Source organism: Thunnus thynnus, chromosome 1, assembly GCF_963924715.1.
Source record: "Thunnus thynnus chromosome 1, fThuThy2.1, whole genome shotgun sequence".
Taxonomy (NCBI): Eukaryota; Metazoa; Chordata; class Actinopteri; order Scombriformes; family Scombridae; genus Thunnus; species Thunnus thynnus.
In genome coordinates this window covers 5,560,222-5,579,117 of record NC_089517.1, presented here as the reverse complement: position 1 = coordinate 5,579,117, position 18,896 = coordinate 5,560,222, and the positions used below count along the sequence as shown (strand labels likewise).

Sequence of the window (18,896 nt, the reverse complement as noted above, 5' to 3'; positions counted from 1 at the left end):
CTTTACAATCTGGAGAACATACTGGACCCTCGATCCTCAGAACCTCTGTGCAGACACGGAAAAACTCTTAAAAAGCATTTATAAGGGAATAAAAGAAAGAAAGCTTAGGAAGAGTAACAGGACACACATGCAATAGATATCTCGTGAACAGAGTAGATAAAAATACTATAAAAATAGTAAAATTACAATATGGAGAAACATTGACAGTGTTAGGTAGATAGATTGCAAACACACATGAACATTTTGGACTGAGGTAAGGGCAACTCTTGATGTTTCTTATCCTGCTGTTTGTTGTGAATAAGCAAATTCTCTCCAGCACGAGACCAACAGATGGGCTGAACCTGCTGTCACGAGATAACTATATCTGGTTCTTCACAGTGAATATCCAACTGGAAAAAACCCAACCAATATCTATTCAACCATCAGGAGTTATGACATTTAAATAAATATTTGTTTTGGATACTTGTTGTCACCCACATAGCTGGATGTTTCATCTCTTAGGGACATCTGTGACTGGGTTAGGGTATGTAGGTTAGGTAAAATAGAAACTCTGGCAACTGAACAAGCATCTGCTGAAGACTTTTGTGCATGTGCATACTTTTTTCCCCTCCAATTAATGTGAAACTTGTAAAAAAAAAAAAAAAACCTTGGCTCTTGTTCCTTTATGTATATTTCTGGGTATAAAAAAGAAGAATACACAATTTGCTCAAAATATCCAGACAGAAGTTCTGAGTGTCTGAAGATTTTTCTGATTACTGTCTCCACTGATTCTCATACTTTCTAACTGGAATAGATCACCTGACCAGTAAACTCAGCTGGTACATGATCTGTTGCAAGCTGCATATATGTATATATTTAATGTGTTTGAAGTTGTCAAAATCCAGCAAGTTCTACATCTATTAATTCTGTTTCTCCTGTTTCTGTTGGTTGCTCCTGTGCTTAAAGCTGCACTAATGAATATTTGATATTAAAAATAAAAATGAAAAATGACTATGTGTAGTGACAAACCATGGATGTATAATAAGAGCTGGATAGGGCATCGCTGCTCAGCCTTGCAGACGATTTTTCCCAGTGGTCACTCGTGGTATTGCAGCAAAAAATCCCCCTGCAGCCCAAAAAGCATTTTCCCCATAGACCACCATTATAAAAGAGACGTCTGTAAAACTGTTGACAGGACACTTTGAACTGCAAATAAGGTCAATTATGACTCTTTTAATTATGAATTTTTGATCCATGGAGGTTTTATAGTGGTAAACTTTCCAGGAGCCGAGAAAAGAGATTTGAAAATCTGTGATGTCATCACAATATAAAGTCTATGGTGGGCTGAGCAGGAAACAATGACTGGACGTAGCCACTGTGACATCACCCGTTGGTTCCTGAAGAGCAGTTTTGAAGCTCAAAGTTGGCGGCTCCGGCTGTCACCATCTTGGCAGCGCCTGACTCCGCCTAACTCCCAGTTAATCCAAAATGGGCAAAGAGGTGGAGATGAATGAAACCTGGTTGCTGAAACAAGCCACCTAGCGGCTAGCGACCTGTCACTCAAAGCAGCCACTTCCTTATTTATGCATAACTTTGGGTGAGTTTGAAAAAAAATGTACCCCCCGTACAGTTGTCATGAAAGGGGAAATTAGCTTTAGAGACCAAAACCATTTTTTGTACCAGGCTGTAAACATGTTTATTTCTACTGTAGAGTTGGGCATTTTAACATGGGGGTCTATGGGGATTGACTCGCTTTTGGAACCTCATGTGGTCATTCAAGGAACTGCAGTTTTTGGCACTTCTGCATTGGCTTCATTTTCCAGCCCCAGAGGTTGCTACTTGGCGGGAACTCGCAGGCAAGACCAGCGAGGCCTGCGACACTTCCCCTGGTCATTATTAGTGTGGCCGCTAGATGCCGTCTGTCACTAAAACGTAACTATAGGTCATATTTGGCAACTGAATTTATGACCTATAGTGTCATTTTTCTTGAGAGAACAGGCTCATAAGGTGATAATAGGTCTGTTATGTTTCCAGCTTGTTGCGCTGCCCCCATGTGGCCAAAAAATCCCAACAACAACAGAAACTAGAGAAACTGAGGACCTGAACCTATTTTAAAACTTTCTCTTATTATTTTTTTCTTCCACCAGTGTGTCTGAGGCTTCCTAGGGTTTTTAAAAGGCCAATTGCCGTATATATATCTGTCTTGAGTGCTGATTCAGCCGACTCTAAATATAATTTGCTCTGCTTAGCAGTTGTTGGCAACCTTTGGCCGACGACTGTCAGGGATACGGTGCAAAAACTAATGAACTTGTGATTGTGAATTAAATAGCCTGGTTGCTGTGAATGAAATGTTTAAATTGGTGTCTCAGTCATTAAAAAGTACGATGGGGGGGGGGGGGGGGGGGGGAAACATGAGTCATGCTGCCTCGAGCACAATCAAAGCTTCCTGCTCCTCCATCTCCTTCACTGCTGATGGATCCGAAACAGGCAGCAGTGAAACAAGCGATCAATGCGGTGAACTGGGATAACTCAAGCACAGGATTAAGAATACAATACGCAGTACAACAGCAGTAATTTGTCTGTCCGTGTTGTGTGTAAACAGTTATCCTTCACATTGTTGGCTCGGTGGTTGTGTAAGAGGTGAAACGTTGTGGTTGCCTGGTGCAGAACATGTTTGATAACTTAAATGCAGAGTGGAAGTGCTTTTTTTAATTCACAGTTAAACCTTTAGGGTTTCATTTAATGTGGTGTTATCTGTTTGCTTTGCAGTGTTTCCAACAGAATTTAGCCCTGATATAAAGTTGACTGTAGTTGTTCCTTTAATTTGAATGTTAATTATGATGCTCTCTATTGTGCAGACACGATTAGAAAAGAATTTATACGATTCAGCATGGCTTTTATAACACTTAACATTATGTAGCATTTGTTTATGCACATTTAAAGTGAAACAACACTGTATAATAAGTACTTCTTTCTATAGAAATGTGTAAAAAAAATGTCTCTTTGCTGACTTGTACAGAAATGACTTGAACAAATCATTTCCCTTTCAGAATGTCAAACATCTTTATTCCTCCTTTGGGCCCATCAGTCCCTGCACGTCAGACTGAAGATGAGTTATAAAAGTTAAAATGACCTTCAAACTCTTGTGGGGGGTTCATCGTTGCTTTGGTTTTTACTGAGGAAAGAACAGCCGGAGCGTTTAACACCAGCGCTGTTTGATTTTCTTGACAATTTACAGCAGAAAGGATTGACTGAGTCACCGTGTTTAAATGCTGGAGAGGCTGCCAGAGCCATTCTGAGGTAATAATGGAAAAGTATTGGAAGTGACTGCTGATCTACATGGAATACTAAATAAAGCAATGTTCTCAGACTTGCTGGGTGACTGAAGCATATCATTGCTGTGATTTAAAGTTATACTGATTGATGAGGCTGTTATCTAATAAAGATTTAGGACCTAGAGCTCGACTAAAATGATAGTAATGAGAGAAATTACAGATGTAAACACCAAAATCTAATCAGCTAATTGTCCTAATCTTTATCAAACCTAATAGAAATGACCTCATTATCTACCCTCCATCCATACAATCCATCCATTTTCAGGAACGACCCCCCCTGCAGTGCTGCTGCTGCTGCTGCTGCTGTTGTTGACTTTTTTGAGGCATATTTTGCCCAGCAACTTTTACGGGATGACTCACCCAAGGCAGCTGTTACGCATGACAAAAAAAGAAAAAATCAAAGGATAAGGTGGAGCGAACAGATGGCAGGAGTCAGATAAAAAGGTGTTTGGCGCGGAGGATCGACTATTTGAGACTGAAAAAGGGCCACATGCAGCCGCGCACCGGGAACATGCAGAGCTCCAGGCTGCTCAGCGGCGCGCTCCTCTGCGCACTGATGCTGCTCTCCAGCGCCGCTGGAGCCGAAGTGTTGGACACCGAGTCCGAGGAGGAGCTGAGTCCCAGAGCCTTGCGGGACTTTTACCCGAAAGGTCCGAACCTGACCAGTGAGAAGCAGCTGGTAAGATTTTTACATCTGCACTCCTCCTGCACGGCATGGATGCAAAAAAGACGAAGCGACTTTCATTTTTTTCTGCAAAAGCCAGAAAAGCTTCTTTAGTTTTATCATTTTATCAGATCAAATGTCAACTATTTTTTCTTCTAATCATAATTTCAGTGATGTGTTAAATAAAGACTAAAGATGTGACTACTGAACTCCAGTCTTTGGACCAAACTCAGTTCAGAAAAGCGTTAATTTAATGATTTTCTCTTGTACTTCTATAACTTCTGCCTGCTGTATTTGTCACTTTATCTCATCTATTTGTGTCATTTTAAACAAAATATAACAGTTTTATATAAATATTCTGCAAATACAAAGGTGATTCACCTCCACTCAAATGATTAAATTGTTAATATCAACAGACAGATGTGTTATTTTATGTGCAGGCTGTGATCTTTTTGTTGCGCTTTCGTTAATTACGCACATGGCACAGTTCTGGATATTTTCTGTTCTTTACTGAAAACACAGTCATGAAGCACTTTTGCTTTATTTTTATCTGTTCTCTGTCAGCTCGGAGCTCTCCAAGAAGTTCTTGAAAAGCTGCAGGCTAAACGACTGCCTATGTGGGAAAAGAAATTTGGCCAAGTCCCAACGGTACCTCACCACATTTCAAACACTCTACTGTATTGATTGATTTTTGTATTGATGCATGTCGCAGCGGGTAGGAATGAATCGAGCTTCTTGTCTTGTTGCTTCTGTCTCTCAGTGTGATGTCGGGGAGCAGTGCGCGGTGAGGAAAGGCGCTCGGATCGGGAAGATGTGCGACTGTCCCCGGGGAGCTTTCTGCAACTTTTTCCTGCTGAAGTGCTTATGAGCCTCGTCGGATCTGAATGTAGCATTGAGATGCGCAAAAAAACAAAAAAAACAAACTGTCACTCGATTCCTTTGTAATTACTGTCATATTTTTATGATAACGCTGAGGAGCAGGTGGTGACTGCCTCACCCTTACGAAAAAGAACTATAGTAGTTCTATGATATGAATATATATTTTAGTATATTAAACATAACAGGTCAGGAGATGGAAATACCGTAAAGAACCATAAGATTGCTGTAAATATTCAGAGCCACTTTATGTCTGTAGGAAACTCACAGGATTATTGTTGTGATGTGATAATAGGAGCTAATAAATAACCCATAATACACAATAAACTCACCTGAGAACCACATACACTACAAAGTCTCAACAGCAATATTATGGGAATATTATAGTGATTCTTCGTTTGGGCAAATCCAAAATCTGTCTTTCTGAACTTGAACTATTTTGTTGAAGATGAATGTCTGTGTATGACTCATGATAATAAGAATAAACTGTGGATCATGTTTTGTTTTGTAAAGCAGCGGAGTGACGGCGTCTTCTTTTCAAAAAAAAAAAATGCAGGCGCCACACAGGCCGGTGCGCCTGGAATGAGTTATATAACGCGCATGTTTTATTGTTGTTGTTGTTGTTGTTGTTTAATGATGATCAGAAGGAGCTCAGTCAATAGCACCATTTCAACAGTGACGTATGTGTGTGTGTGAGAGAGAGAGAGCGATCTGTGACGTCACACCGCCACGCAGCTCCATTGACAATAACAGTGTGACTCTGCGCCAAAACACTCCGAGCCTCCCATTCACTGGCAGCGCAGCAGCTTCAGGCTTGATGGGTTTGATTCATGTGCATGAAAGGAGCTAAATTAAGAGTTAGATTGACCTAAAACGGAAAATATGACAACAATATATAATCTTTTAAAGAAGCCTCTAATGAAAAAATATGCAGAAAAAACTCACAAAAGTCCCCCTGCAGTCAAAAATGCGTTTTGCTTTTGTTATTTCAGTTGGATGTTTGAGCTTCTCTGTGCAGAATGATGTATGTGCAGAGTTTGTTTTCACAATCATCTGCTGGAGGAGGAAAGTTTCTGTGTGTTCACCTTAAATCTGAGGTAAAGATGTGGGCGTATAAACATGATTAGTGACATCACAACCAGTCTGGAACCCATCAGTATGCAACTATTGAAGCCTCCAGTGCACAAACACTGAGAATGGACTTTTGTCAATGAAGAAGGAGCAGTTCAACTTATGAAATGAAGAACATTAGATGTCATTTTCAGGATTTTAATGAGATAATTTCACTTATATGTGAAAAAACTAGATTATGATTATCATTATGCAAAGTAGAGTGTTTTATATACATCTTAAAAACATGTCTGGAGGGGATTTAAGCTTTACAGTCATCCTGCATTCAGAAATGTGTTTTTCTTCTTGGTCCTTCACATGGATGTTGTTCTTCTTCTCTGTGCAGAATGATTTATGTGCAGAGTTTGTTTTCACACTCATCTGCTGACGGAGGAAAGTTTCTCTGTGTTCACCTTAAATCACCTTAAAACAAGTGTGATGTGACGCAGTTCTCAGTTCTCTCCACTGCTGAGACTTAAGAGTGACGTAGGAGACAGTTAAACGTTTGAAATGAGAAGTATTTGCATATATATAGATTATGAATTTTCAATGAAGGGGACGGTATAATGTCATTTTAAAGATTTATAACCTGGTGAGCCCTGCTGGGTTAAAGCAGTGGTTCCCAACCTGAGGGTCAGAGGGGTCCTCGGATGTTTAAAGGGATAATAAAGAATAAAATATTTCTGTTACACAAAATTACACTTCACTACAATCACTTTTCTTTAAACACATGCTGTACTTTAATGGTTTAAGGCTCTAAAAATCCTTCAAATAGAGAAGTCAGAAGAAAAGATCTGCTTCTTATCATGTAGATCACAAGGAGACACTTTAATTTTAAGGGTCCACAAGCTGAAAGGGTTTTGAACCACTGGCCACAGGAGTTATACCACCAACCATGCAACACAATGTCCCCGGTTCAGATCTGGATGAGGACCTCCGTACATGCACAATCGTTTTACGTAGTACAATCATTTGTGCCACACAGACAACTGACACTGTAAAGTCATTTCACAAGTACAACCAAAATAACACTGAAATGGAGTTAGTCAACTATTGCATTCAACCAATAGTCCGTCACCGCTGAACATTTACTGATTGAAATGATTCCTTTCAGTTTCCTCTATTAATATTTTACGTGACTCCCGGGCAGCATCATCATCATACAACAACATCACTGTGTTTATCTCTCATCCAGCCTTCCTCTCTCTCACCTGTCAGCAACCATCAATAGGCTAATGCAGAGGAGACGACAACAAAATGATGACTTAGTCTGTTTTTGCTTAGCCATGTGTGGAAGTCAACATGGACCCAGAGGCAGACTGTACTTTGTGATGTCGATCATGTTTGTCCTGTTATTTTCCTTTACAAGCTGTTATCATCATTAATATTCACTGACAGGTGGATGGAGTCTCTCAGGCTCTGAAACATGAAGGACAGAAACTCTATTGTCGCTCTCGAATATTAAGTTCATTCATCGGGAATAATTTCTCACAGAGCCTGAAATTATCTCAAATGACTTCGCATAAAACTGTTCAACCTCTATAAAGTGGGAACAGACAGATAATTGTATGGTTTGATGTATAAAATATAGTTTCACCTGTTTGAACAAAAGTGATTTTTGCTCTGCAAGGACATTAATAGCAATCAGTGGTCCAACACTCTGGTCCAGATGTTTTACTAACTATCAGCCAGATTATCATAAAGTTTGACATTCTTGGCCACCAGAAGATGACTCCTAATCATTTTAGTGTCGTTCTATGCAACACATGCGTACTGAGCACATTCACGACATCCAAGATGAACATTTTGGACACTCTGTGACCTTCTTGTAGTGTCACCATCAGGTGAATTTTCAGCTTTGTACACAAGTGTGCTAATTAAATTTGTTGTGGATATTCACAGTCCACCATTACATGAACCAATCTTTCGTCTGCGGCTGCCCTCAGGCCAAACCTTCCGCTGTATTAAGAGAAAATAATGAGTAAGTTACCGTTAGTGTCATGGTGTTTACTGCAGCATACTGTATGTTACAATGACCAGCTAAAATGAAAACAATATGTTCCAAATATGAGAAAAAGCAGCTAATGAACCAACTACACATATTAACACTGAACACTCACTAATCTTACATTTACAACGAAGGCACAAATATATAAAACATACTTACATATTAATCTATGCACATAACCTTGCATACTGCCAAATGATACTTGATACTGTGTCTGAACTCTACGTGAACTGCAAGTCTTCATAACAATTAGACATATAAAACACTTCCATCAAAGGAACTACGTCCATTTGGATCATTGAACTCTCCTCCAGCTCCAACCTTTGGTCAAAGCATTATCTTTGTACACAAGGTAATTAAAGGATATGGCCGGAGATATTTTAGATTTTTCTTACTGTCAACAAATCTCATAAAAAGACAGAAACCAACAATGTGTTAGTCTGTCTCTCAATACTTTTGACTTCCCTACCCCATCCCTACTACATGGACACTGTCGTCTTTATCAAACGTTACAACAGGAGGGTTTGTTGGGGATTATTTTCAGTGGCAGATGAATCCACATTTGGTGCTCTGGTGAGTATTTCTGGCAGCAGGACGGTTTGCTGTGCTGTTGGATTGAGACAAAATAAACTGCAGAGTGTGTAATACATCAAGCTTTAGATACACACATAATGCTTGTTAGTATTGTCACTCATCATGGTTGGTTTTGGTCTTTTCATGGGATTCATTGAAAAGAAGACAAATATAGAATATCACCAGACATATACACTACTTACACTGCTTGTATCCTGTTTACAGCTCTACCTGTATATGAACACGGTATGTTGTTGTCCATTGGTTGTATTCTATATGTGTGTATCTATTTTTTCACCTGCTTGTTTGCACATAACAGTGATATGTTTATGTTTATTATCTTTGTTCAGCTTTGTTGTCCATGTGTATCTGCTGGGGTCAAATCCCTTGGATGCATAAACAAACTTGGCCAATAAAGTTGATTCTGATTCTGATATACTTCATAATATTCATGTTCCCCAGAGGATAAACCATGTTGATTTTGGTGAAATCAAGGAGGAAGTTCACACGGTTAAAAGTTAGTAACCTATGGAGAACTCAAAGCCGATCTTGAAACAATATGTTGTGTTCACATTATCAAGTGCCAACAAAATAATTTACTATGACTCAGTCTCCTTCTGAATCATTCAGCCTGCACACATATGCACACAGCTACATCAGAACGTAGGGAAATCATTAAAAAAAGTTTTACCATGAAATTTTCACCATAAATTCCTTGGATGCATAAACAAACTTGGCCAATAAAGTTGATTCTGATTCTGATATACTTCATAATATTCATGTTCCCCAGAGGATAAACCATGTTGATTTTGGTGAAATCAAGGAGGAAGTTCACATGGTTAAAAGTTAGTAACCTATGGAGACCTCAAAGCCGATCTTGAAACAATATGTTGTGTTCACATTATCAAGTGCCAACAAAATAATTTACTATGACTCAGTCTCCTTCTGAATCATTCAGCCTGCACACATATGCACACAGCTACATCAGAACGTAGGGAAATCATTAAAAAAAGTTTTACCATGAAAATTTCACCATGAACACATATTTTCACTTGTGTAAATGCCTGTAAAACAAGCAGTGATCCAAGTGTTATTGATGGATATTGTATAGAAACATCAGCAGTGCTCAGCAGCTGTCCAAAATATGTTCACACTTTTAAAAAACTTGCTGCCAGTTGATAACAATCAGTGCTTTAGACTTTTTTTTTTAAGTCAATCATACTTTTCTTTGAAGATATTTATCAAAACCTCACAGGTTATTGTGGTTTGTCATGTGATCTGCAAAGTGAGATGAAAAAATACATTTTTGCTGTTGATATGTGAAAACTGAACTCCAGTCTTGGTATTTTTTGCATGTTTTAAATACCGCTGATGGATTGAATGCTCATCTATAGATTGAGAAAATCCCACTGCTTTCTGTAATGAAACCCTTTCACAAACTATCGGACAAACAGAAACATTCGGGGGGGGGGGGGGGTTTGCCTGACAATAAGACTGTTTATCTTGTTTCCTGAGCTGCAATACTTTCTCCAGACAGCGAGGATTTGTCATCGATTCCTCGGGGAATCACCTCCAATTCCAATAGAGATTGCAGGTGTGGATAAGGGCTTTTTTCACTCGTCGAGACAGTTCAAACCTGCAGCGATTGCCCATCGGAAGAAATGTTTGTTTGTGTGTGTGATAATTTGACAGAGAAGTAAAGAATGACAGATCAGGATGGTGACGGAAACACAGAGAAATCGAAAGAGAGAGGAAAGAGGCGGCAGATGATTGAGAGCGTGATGGATGGAGACACAGAGACAAATGATACAGTCTGAAACAGAGAGATTGTCTGTCTGAGAGTGACATTGTTGGGTATAAACCGTTCAATACATCAACACCAGGCAAAGCTCGAGGCAGTTAAGCTGATTTATAACATACAAACACTAATATGTGAACACCTGCACACTGAGCCCCACCTGACTTTACTCTGCTACTGCTATTTAACTCGTTGTTACTCTCCAATAAAGGAAACAAATGATAATATAGTATTCAATAAAAGCGAACAGAGTCCAGTCTTCTGTGTGGAGCACAGAAAACCTTCTTTAACCCTCCTGTTGCCTTCCCGGGTCAATTTTGACTCGGGAGGACAAAAGTCCACAGATGTTATAAATTTTAATAAACTACCCAAAATTCAATGAAAGTAGTGATCATTACTTTTACTTGCAAAGTGTGTGGTATGGAACCATCCATGTGATTTTCAGGCAATTAGATGAAAGAAATCCATATTTCTGATATAAAAACATTTGAGAAACGGGTCAAATTTGACCCGAGGACAACAGGAGGGTTAAAGCACAAGAGTGTGTCAATCAATACCTCAAAGACCCACAAAGTACCAGAAAGTCTTTCAAAAAAAGTACCATCAAGCACCATGAAAACATAAAATCAACAAAGTATATCACACAGAATAATAAAGTGCCACAAATTATACTATAAAGTCTGTAGTTTGTGATATTTGTACACTTTAATAGTTTGGTACAGTAGTTACGGCAGATTTTTGGTACTTTTGGGGTAAATTGTGATACTTTTTTAAACTTTGTGTTACACTGCACATTATGATTATTTGTTTTATGGTGGGAAACTTCTGCAGCATGTTGGGTTTGTTGTGGTGTGTTTTTTTTATATATATCTGATGGTACTTTAAAGTTGCACTGTGGTGATTAGAAGGAGCCTACCTGGGTGGTCCGGCTCTCTCAGGGGGGTAAACTGCAGTAATCACTGAGGACACTGCGATGACCCTTCAGAGGTGAGTGTCAGTGTTTACATCCACTGTTCCAACAGAGAGTTGCCCTCATTACTGTAACCAAAGAATCATCCTTATTATATTACATGTGATATAATTATGATTACAGATTTTTATATAATATTCTAAGTGTTTAAAACAACTTTCTCAGTCCAGCCCAAACATTCATAATGACATAAAAACACTGCTGCCCTCTAGTGGAGACATCTGAGACCAACTCTGACACCAAACTGACATGAAAACCAGTTTGGTCACAAACAATAAAGTAAATCCTTGGTAACACTTTACAATGCATTTGTAAGCAGATATAAGTGCTTATTCATGTATTTGTCAACAACTATAACCTCCTGTGGGAACTCAGTGGATGATTTTAAGTTATAATTGCTGACAAATATTGTACATTAATAAACACTTTAAAACGTCCTTATATCTGCTTGTAACTACAGTATAAAACCAACATTTACCAGGAATTTACTGTAATGGGTGTTAAAGGAGGATAATTTGAATATAATTTTACATAATTTTTTTGTGTTTTACATCCAGAAATCCGTGCTTTGATGGGGCAGTCTTAAGGATAAATTGGATGATTCTATGAATTTACAAAAGAATACTGCATAAAACAAGCCTTTATTTAAATTAGGTAATTTTAAGGTATTTCTTCAATGTTTTTCATTTTTTTGTGCAGATTTATACATTTGTTTAATGTTCTAGAAATATTTTATAATTTTTTTTTTAATTTTTATTTTACAACAGTTGGACTGTAAAAATGCAGATAATGTCTACAGTAAATATCTGTATTATTTTTTTAAAAAAATTCTCTGTAGAATAACTAAAGGTTTTTTTTTCCGTTATTTGACGGTATGTGTTTGTTTTTTTTTACATTTTTTCACATTAAATTTAAAGTTTTGCTGTAAAAAAAAAAAAAAGAGAAAGTTGCCTTAATTTTAAATTCAGTAATAGGATGTGTATTTTTTTGTATTTTTACATAGAATTCAACATAATTTAACATTAAAGACCATTAAGTAATTGAACAATCCTGTTAAAAAACTTTAATATTCCATTATATTAATTTGCAGATTACAGCCTTTATTTTATGGTGAATATTTTTAATAAAAATAATTTACTGTGTTTTTATGGCATTTACACTTAACATAGAAAAACAAAAAAAATGTAAAATAATAGAGTAAATTTCTGTTTGAAAACAGTTTTTAAACAGTGCATTATAGTGTGTTATAATCCATTTGTTAAATGTTTATATTCAGCTCATAAATGCTTAATAGGGGTGTTACTGAATCAAGATACTATGAGTCCCATTTTCCCATTAACAATTCAAGCTTCAGCGTCCAAATGAGTCAAATCAAGTAGATATCTTTCAACGTTACAGTCTTTTTAGTGCCAAAGTTCCTCTTTTTGTTACTATACTTCCACCGCAGCTCAACAGGGAAACACAAAGAGGGAATTTGATGCTAAAAAGACTGTAACTTTATAAGCTTCAGATAAACTGTGGACTTTGATGAGCATATTTGGAGGGACTCTTTTAATGGTTAGTATGAACAGGAGGAATGATTACAGCAAGAAAAAACAGTTTCAATGTTCATTCGGGTACCTGACTGTATAAGATGTCAAGTGAGCTAAGCACCAACCACGTCACAGATCATATCAACGCTCAAGTTCAGATTGTCTAATGGAGTGAAAAATGACAGTACAGTCTGAATGCACATTCCAGCTGACTGTGTTGATGAGGCCGAAGGCTTCCTGCTGATGTAAACAATAGCTTCTTGAGGGAGGTGGTGCATGAATGTCATTCAAATCACTCAGACTTAATTATTATTATTTGATCCGGCACTGCTAACATCTATTTAACCGTTGATAATGAACAACACAGGTCAGTTGTGTCTAAACTTGCTAATTATCACAAACAGGAAACAATATGTGGCAGCGTTCAACGTACACATCTCTTTTTTCTTCAACTCTACTTGGTGATTAAAAAGTATGAGGCTGTTATGAATTTGCTGGTTTCCTGCAGGAAGAAAACAAAATAACCTTTACTTGGTTAAATTATGTTTATTTATAAAATATATAGAAACAGGACCACTGGTGTAAACATACAGTAATATGGAACAGTGTGGATGTTCACACTTCAATGAAACCCTGTTCAATTTCAACCCAGACTGGAAAAAACAGAAACAAACAAAAAAAAAAAAAACCCCAAACACACATCACAGCAGCACGTTACCCTCAAACACATCAGAACTCCACACATCATATTTAACAGCGTTCAAAAAAAAGGAATCTGCTTAATTATGACTCCCCAGTATTTTCAACAAAGTGTGGGTCAAAGTGTTTTTTTTGTTTTGTTTTGTTTTTTTTAAATCAGTGAATTTAAATAATGGAATAAAATAAAAGCAGTAGCACTTGTGTATACAGTATGACGGCTGCTCTAGCTGGCCAGATACTGAAGAACATGAACACATCAACCTCTCTTCTGCACTGTAAAAAATCAAACCGCTCGGCCGATCCTCTGTAGCGTTACCTTCCTGGTGTGTGTTGTAAGGATTTAAATCATTGGTCGGCAGATAACATGTGATCTATTTAAATTAAAACTGGACTTTCTGGAGCTCCCCATTCAAACAGTCAGGAATGTCAGATTTCATCATCACACCCAACATTTTACTTTTACTTCAGTTTTTCTGGCACCGAATAACTTCAGCAGGGTTCGGTGCTGTTCTATGAGAAGTGAGGTTTAAATGCAGGGAATGAAGTTCCAACCTGTTATAACAACACAACCCCTAAAACATAAGGATTCACGGGCGCAATGACACAAATATTGATATCTGATATCCAACAGTTTACTTATAGTTGAAAAAAAATACAAATATCAAAGCAGAGCTGCAACAATTAATCGATACAAAGGAAATGAATCTGCAACTAATTGTATAATCGATTGATCATTGAAGATTTGATGGTTCTTAAATGTGAAAATTTGCTGCTTTTCGTGGTCTTACATGATGATAAATTGAGTATTTTGGACTGTTAGTCAGACATCATTTAAAGTCCTTGTGCTCTAGGATGTTTTTCACTGTTTTCTGATGTTTTATAGACCAAACGATTAATCGATTAATCAAGAAAATAAAGATGAATAGATGCTGAAAATGACTGTTAGTTGCAGCAAGTAAAGACTGACCCTTCATCTTCAGCTATTTGTGTGTTCTGAACTGGTTTGAGCACCAGTTAAAGTCCATCGCGTTCAAAAAAAAAAAACAATCTTAGTGGCTGTTTTAGTTTAACCTCCATCGTGCCGCCAAAACCTGTAATCTCGTAGCATAATCTCATAATCTCATAGCATGACCGGTTATCAAATCTGTAAAAAAAAAAAACTGGTGCGTCCATCAACTGAACAGAGGCAATTATTAAAAAAAAACAACAAAAAACCAAAGTAAAACAGTTGATTTACACTCAGTTAAACAACCAGAACAAAACCTGTGACGATGAGAATGAACAGAGGGGGGAATGTATGTAAATCCTGATATGAGGTGATGGCCAAATTAGTTTTTTCCATTTTTATAAAAGGTTGGGACAAATAATCACACCAATATAACGCGATATGTTCGATGACAGTACAGAGGCAGCTGCATCTCTTTGCTTTAACCGAACTCATAACTTGTTTTGCTTGAATCTTCTTCCAGTTTATGACTATTTAACTTTTAAATGATGAGTTTATGCTCAAACTCTCTGTTAAACTACTTGTTGTCTATAAAACTTTCTTGAAAATGTATTGAATACAGTATGTGATTGATTCTTGTTTTTTTTTTGCAGATTTAGGAGGATGTTTTCTTTGTTAGTGTGACACAGATGTGGTCATGTATCCCAGATGTTTCAGTTTTATGGGAAGTGCATCATGATAGATAACGCTCTGAATGACTCGATGATTCCCGAGTCTAGTTATGATGTTCAGCTGCATAACAGTCTGGTCCCGACACAGTCATGAGTCCCTTCAGTAGCTCCGTTCAGTAAATGTCACCTGTCAGTGCTCCCGACGGGCATCACAGCAGGGCAAACGTCACAGTTTGTTCGCTCTATAAAGAACCGTCCTCCAGCTGCTCGTCTTGAAAAGGGTAGCTGAGCGCTGGAGGGAAGCCCTGACTCCGAGGCTGTTCATCCAACAACATCAAATCCTCCACGTCTTTCCCTTTGTACCTCCGTCTGCAGATCTTTACTGTCACTTTTCTGCCCTGAAACACTTTCAGGGCCTCTTTGGAAGCCATGGCTTTGGCGGCGGACTCGTCTCGCCCGTACCCTGTGCCCATGTAGACAGTCTGACAGCGGATCTCGCACACATGGCCTTCCTTCTGCGTGCGACCCGCGGGGAGGCCCGTGATGTCCTTCAGCGGGACGAACACGCAGGTCAGGGTCTGTTTACAAGACTCAACGCAGCTGCGGAGGATTTCAAAGTGGTCCAAGTTGGGACCGAAGCCCCCCGCTGACACCAGCTTCCAGGCCACGGCCTTGTAGAGACGGTTGAAGAAGGGCTGGTGCTCTGCCGGAGCCTGCGGAGTGGGCCCTGATTTCTGACTCACAGGCCGCGCGGACGTCCTCCCAGCGGGTCGGCTGTCGAGCTCGTTAGGCCCGCATTTGGCTCTTTTCAGGCAGCTGTCGGCGTCGCCCTCTGTGAATGATGACACAACAGGCAGGACAGTGATGACCACACGTAGAGCAAGCGTTTAATGAGGAAACAGACTGCAGCCTCAGGTGTGGCTGGTTAGAAAAATAAAGCTGCATGGAGGTAATTACTCTGAAACCCTGCTGTAATACAAAAGACCACTGAAACATGTTAGTGGTCCATAATAACACCCGACTTATTCATAGCATGTGAGAAGTGAAGCGGTGGGTTGGGTGTATGTCCTGCTCTGTATCGTGTTCTGTATATTGTTTGTATTTCTTTGAACTTGAATTATAAAAACACTGTAAATAAAGTAAAAAAATAAAATTGCATTACGAGTTGTGGCGCTCCGCTTTCCTTTGCCCAGGAGCTCTTTAGTCGTTTTGTGAACTGGAGGATCTTGGACGACGATGCCTTCACCCATCTCCTTGATCTTGTCCATTATGGCCGCTGGATAGCTGAAGGATGAAGAAAACAGAATGATAGATAGATGGAGGACTTTATTAATCCCAAAGGGAAATTAAAGTGTTACAGAGTGGACTCCTCATCCGTGTGCCCTGATCTTTGCTTTCCTGACTTCACTACACTCTCTCAATAGTGTCTTTAGCTGTCAACAGCTCTTTTAGTGGATGGCTGTTCCAGCCTCGATGCTCAACAGACAGATTTGGTCCTTTGCGCCTGCTGCGGTGAGGCTTTCCAATGGCGTGCTAGAGCATTGTGGGCCTTTTAGGCCTTTATAGTTATTTATTACTGTTGGCTGTTAAGGCTTCTGTATTCCTATTTGCTCTATTGGCACTTTAAAGGTGCAATATATGACATTCAGCCCCACTATATGTCGCACTAGAGCAACAGCCTCTCAGACCAAAACATTATTTACTCAATTATGAAATGAAACACAGATCAAACTGTCAAACTAGGCAGCGCTGATCAAATATGGATCAAGATTCTGTTGCTACTTATTTCTCGCCTCAAATGATTTCAGAAACATATTTTAGTGTTTAGCTGTGATATGAGAACATTTGTGACGTGGCCGCCATGTTGAAGACAGACGCATGTACGCTCACAGGTGCTAACATGCACATGTGGCCTGACCGACTATCAAACAAAGAGCAGATAAGGTCAGATAACAACACACACAGAGGGAGTGTGACTTCATTCTCTGCTCAGGTCGTCATAACGCCACTATATGTTTACATAGCAAATAGTTGTTTGACACCTGGTGGGGCTGAATGTCCTTTATTGCACCTTTAAGGAGATTTTTACATTTTTATTGCCTTGTGTTTTTGTTAAACACATTAACTATCAATCAAACTATCCAGCTCTAATGTGTCCTACCTGCAGCCGAGGAAAACGTGATTGGCCCAGACCATGGACAGAGAGAGCAGCCTGTCCAGACTGCTGTTGGAGACTCCTTGCTCCACTGTGGGGAAAGCCTCCATGTTTCTGAGGATGAACTCTCTCCGGGCAAACCACTGTTTGTTGCTCTCACAGTAGCCCCTGAAAGTGTCGACCCACTGGGCCAGCTGCGGGTTCTGGCCCAGGTACTCCGACACTATACTCTGTTCGCTCCTCTCCCCCGCCATCCCTGCAACAGAAAACACTCAACATCAGCACAGAAAACAACGCACTTACTCCTTGATTTGTTTCACACCTATTGTAGTTACTACAGCTAGCTAGAATGAAGCTAATTTAGCCTAACAACACTTGATATAGCTGTGTACCTACTAGTTAACGTTTTCAACCGCATACAGCTGTTGTTTTGTTGCTACGTTGCCTGGTAATGTAAAAATCTAGTTAAGCTAACCAGTTAATGTTTTCCAGAGTGACAAACTGACTTTAGCAAGTAACGTCAACGCAAAGTTCAGCCAAAACGGCTAACGGAGCGACATTAACCACGCTGATAACTATAATGTGCGATCAAGCTTAATAATAACAATACAAGTAACGTGCTGTCCGTAACTATAACAGTCTATATAAAGCGATTATTTAACTCATAACAAGGAAATACCAACTAACGTTAAGCTCTCTCCGATGGTTGCCAGGTGTTGCTAGCTAACTACATGACCAAATGATGACGTACAACTGACGACGCTTCCTTTGTGCGAGAAGAACTACATTTCCCAGAAGCAGTAGCGGTAGTAGCAGTATTAGTTGTAGTCATTGACTGTAAATAAATGTATTTTATATTTTTACATATATAGTCAATGGTAGCAGTAATAGTGAATTAAAGTGACGTGGAACAATTTTTGCAACTGGCACTTCAGCAAGATATATTTATTTTATTACTAGATTAAGATTAAAAGATTAATAACTATTGGTGCTGAACATTTAATGTGCTTAAATACATATTTCACCAATTTAAGAACATATATGACTTGCCTGATATAAGACAGAATTGTCAACTCGTTACAGCAGTCCTTTTCATCAGCATTTATTAGAAGAAGAGATAGATGCATTTGAGCTTAAACATTACACTAAGTCACCCTAGTAGTAGTAGTAGTAGTAGTAGTAGCAGTAGTAGTAGTGGTAGTAGTAGTAGTAGTAGTGGTAGTAGTCAGGGGCAGACTTTTCCATTAGACCAGAAGGGCAACTTCCTGGGTTGGACTCCAAACAGCTATAGATTTATTGTGATGCTTAGATATGAAAAATATTGAATTATGTTACTATTCTAACTCATTATACTCTGAGATAAATTACAAAAGGCCCCCAAAATATACAACTGCATACTACTTGCTTAATGTATACTTCTACTTCAGAGGAAAATATTGTACCACTACATTTCCCAGAAGCAGTAATAGTAGTAGTAATAACCAGGAAAACCATCACACACAACAAACAGTTGAACAAAACCATAAAGGACATAAAACAACATAAAAGGCACAGGAATAGAATCATATCTTTAAGAAAAA

The 18,896-nt window shown here is 38.8% G+C and overlaps 2 protein-coding genes across 3 annotated transcripts; one reads left to right on the top strand and one right to left on the bottom strand.

The window, feature by feature from the left end:
* The first annotated feature begins 2,939 nt into the window (after positions 1-2,939).
* cart3 (cocaine- and amphetamine-regulated transcript 3) lies at positions 2,940-5,366 on the top strand. The gene is made up of 3 exons (XM_067598804.1): positions 2,940-3,993; positions 4,543-4,626; positions 4,739-5,366. Exons 1-3 carry the CDS (start codon positions 3,805-3,807, stop codon positions 4,844-4,846), a joined length of 381 nt encoding a protein of 126 aa, XP_067454905.1. The 5' UTR covers positions 2,940-3,804; the 3' UTR covers positions 4,847-5,366.
* Positions 5,367-14,525: 9,159 nt separating this feature from the next.
* cdkn2aip (CDKN2A interacting protein) lies at positions 14,526-18,086 on the bottom strand. Of its 2 annotated transcripts, none has more exons than XM_067609966.1 (4): positions 18,004-18,086; positions 17,323-17,572; positions 16,324-16,445; positions 14,526-15,993 (listed from the first exon to the last, which is right to left on the bottom strand). In XM_067609966.1, exons 2-4 carry the CDS (start codon positions 17,568-17,570, stop codon positions 15,404-15,406), a joined length of 960 nt encoding a protein of 319 aa, XP_067466067.1. In that variant the 5' UTR covers positions 17,571-17,572; positions 18,004-18,086; the 3' UTR covers positions 14,526-15,403. The 2 variants fall into 2 exon arrangements, with proteins under 2 accessions (XP_067466067.1, XP_067465983.1); XM_067609882.1 differs by lacking the exon at positions 18,004-18,086 and adding an exon at positions 17,713-17,986.
* Between the last annotated feature and the right edge of the window lie 810 nt (positions 18,087-18,896).

Coding starts and splice junctions, on each gene's coding strand:
- cdkn2aip (XM_067609882.1), bottom strand. CDS start 17,734: ATGCGGTTGAAAACGTTAACTA. Junction 17,573..17,712: donor GCGGTTGAAAACGTTAACTA/GTAGGTACACAG, acceptor TTTCTGTTGCAG/GGATGGCGGGGGAGAGGAGC. Junction 15,994..16,323: donor AAAGCGGAGCGCCACAACTC/GTAATGCAATTT, acceptor CATCATTCACAG/AGGGCGACGCCGACAGCTGC.
- cart3 (XM_067598804.1), top strand. CDS start 3,805: ATGCAGCCGCGCACCGGGAACATGCAGAGCTCCAGGCTGCTCAGCGGC. Junction 3,994..4,542: donor TGACCAGTGAGAAGCAGCTG/GTAAGATTTTTA, acceptor GTTCTCTGTCAG/CTCGGAGCTCTCCAAGAAGT. Junction 4,627..4,738: donor AATTTGGCCAAGTCCCAACG/GTACCTCACCAC, acceptor TCTGTCTCTCAG/TGTGATGTCGGGGAGCAGTG.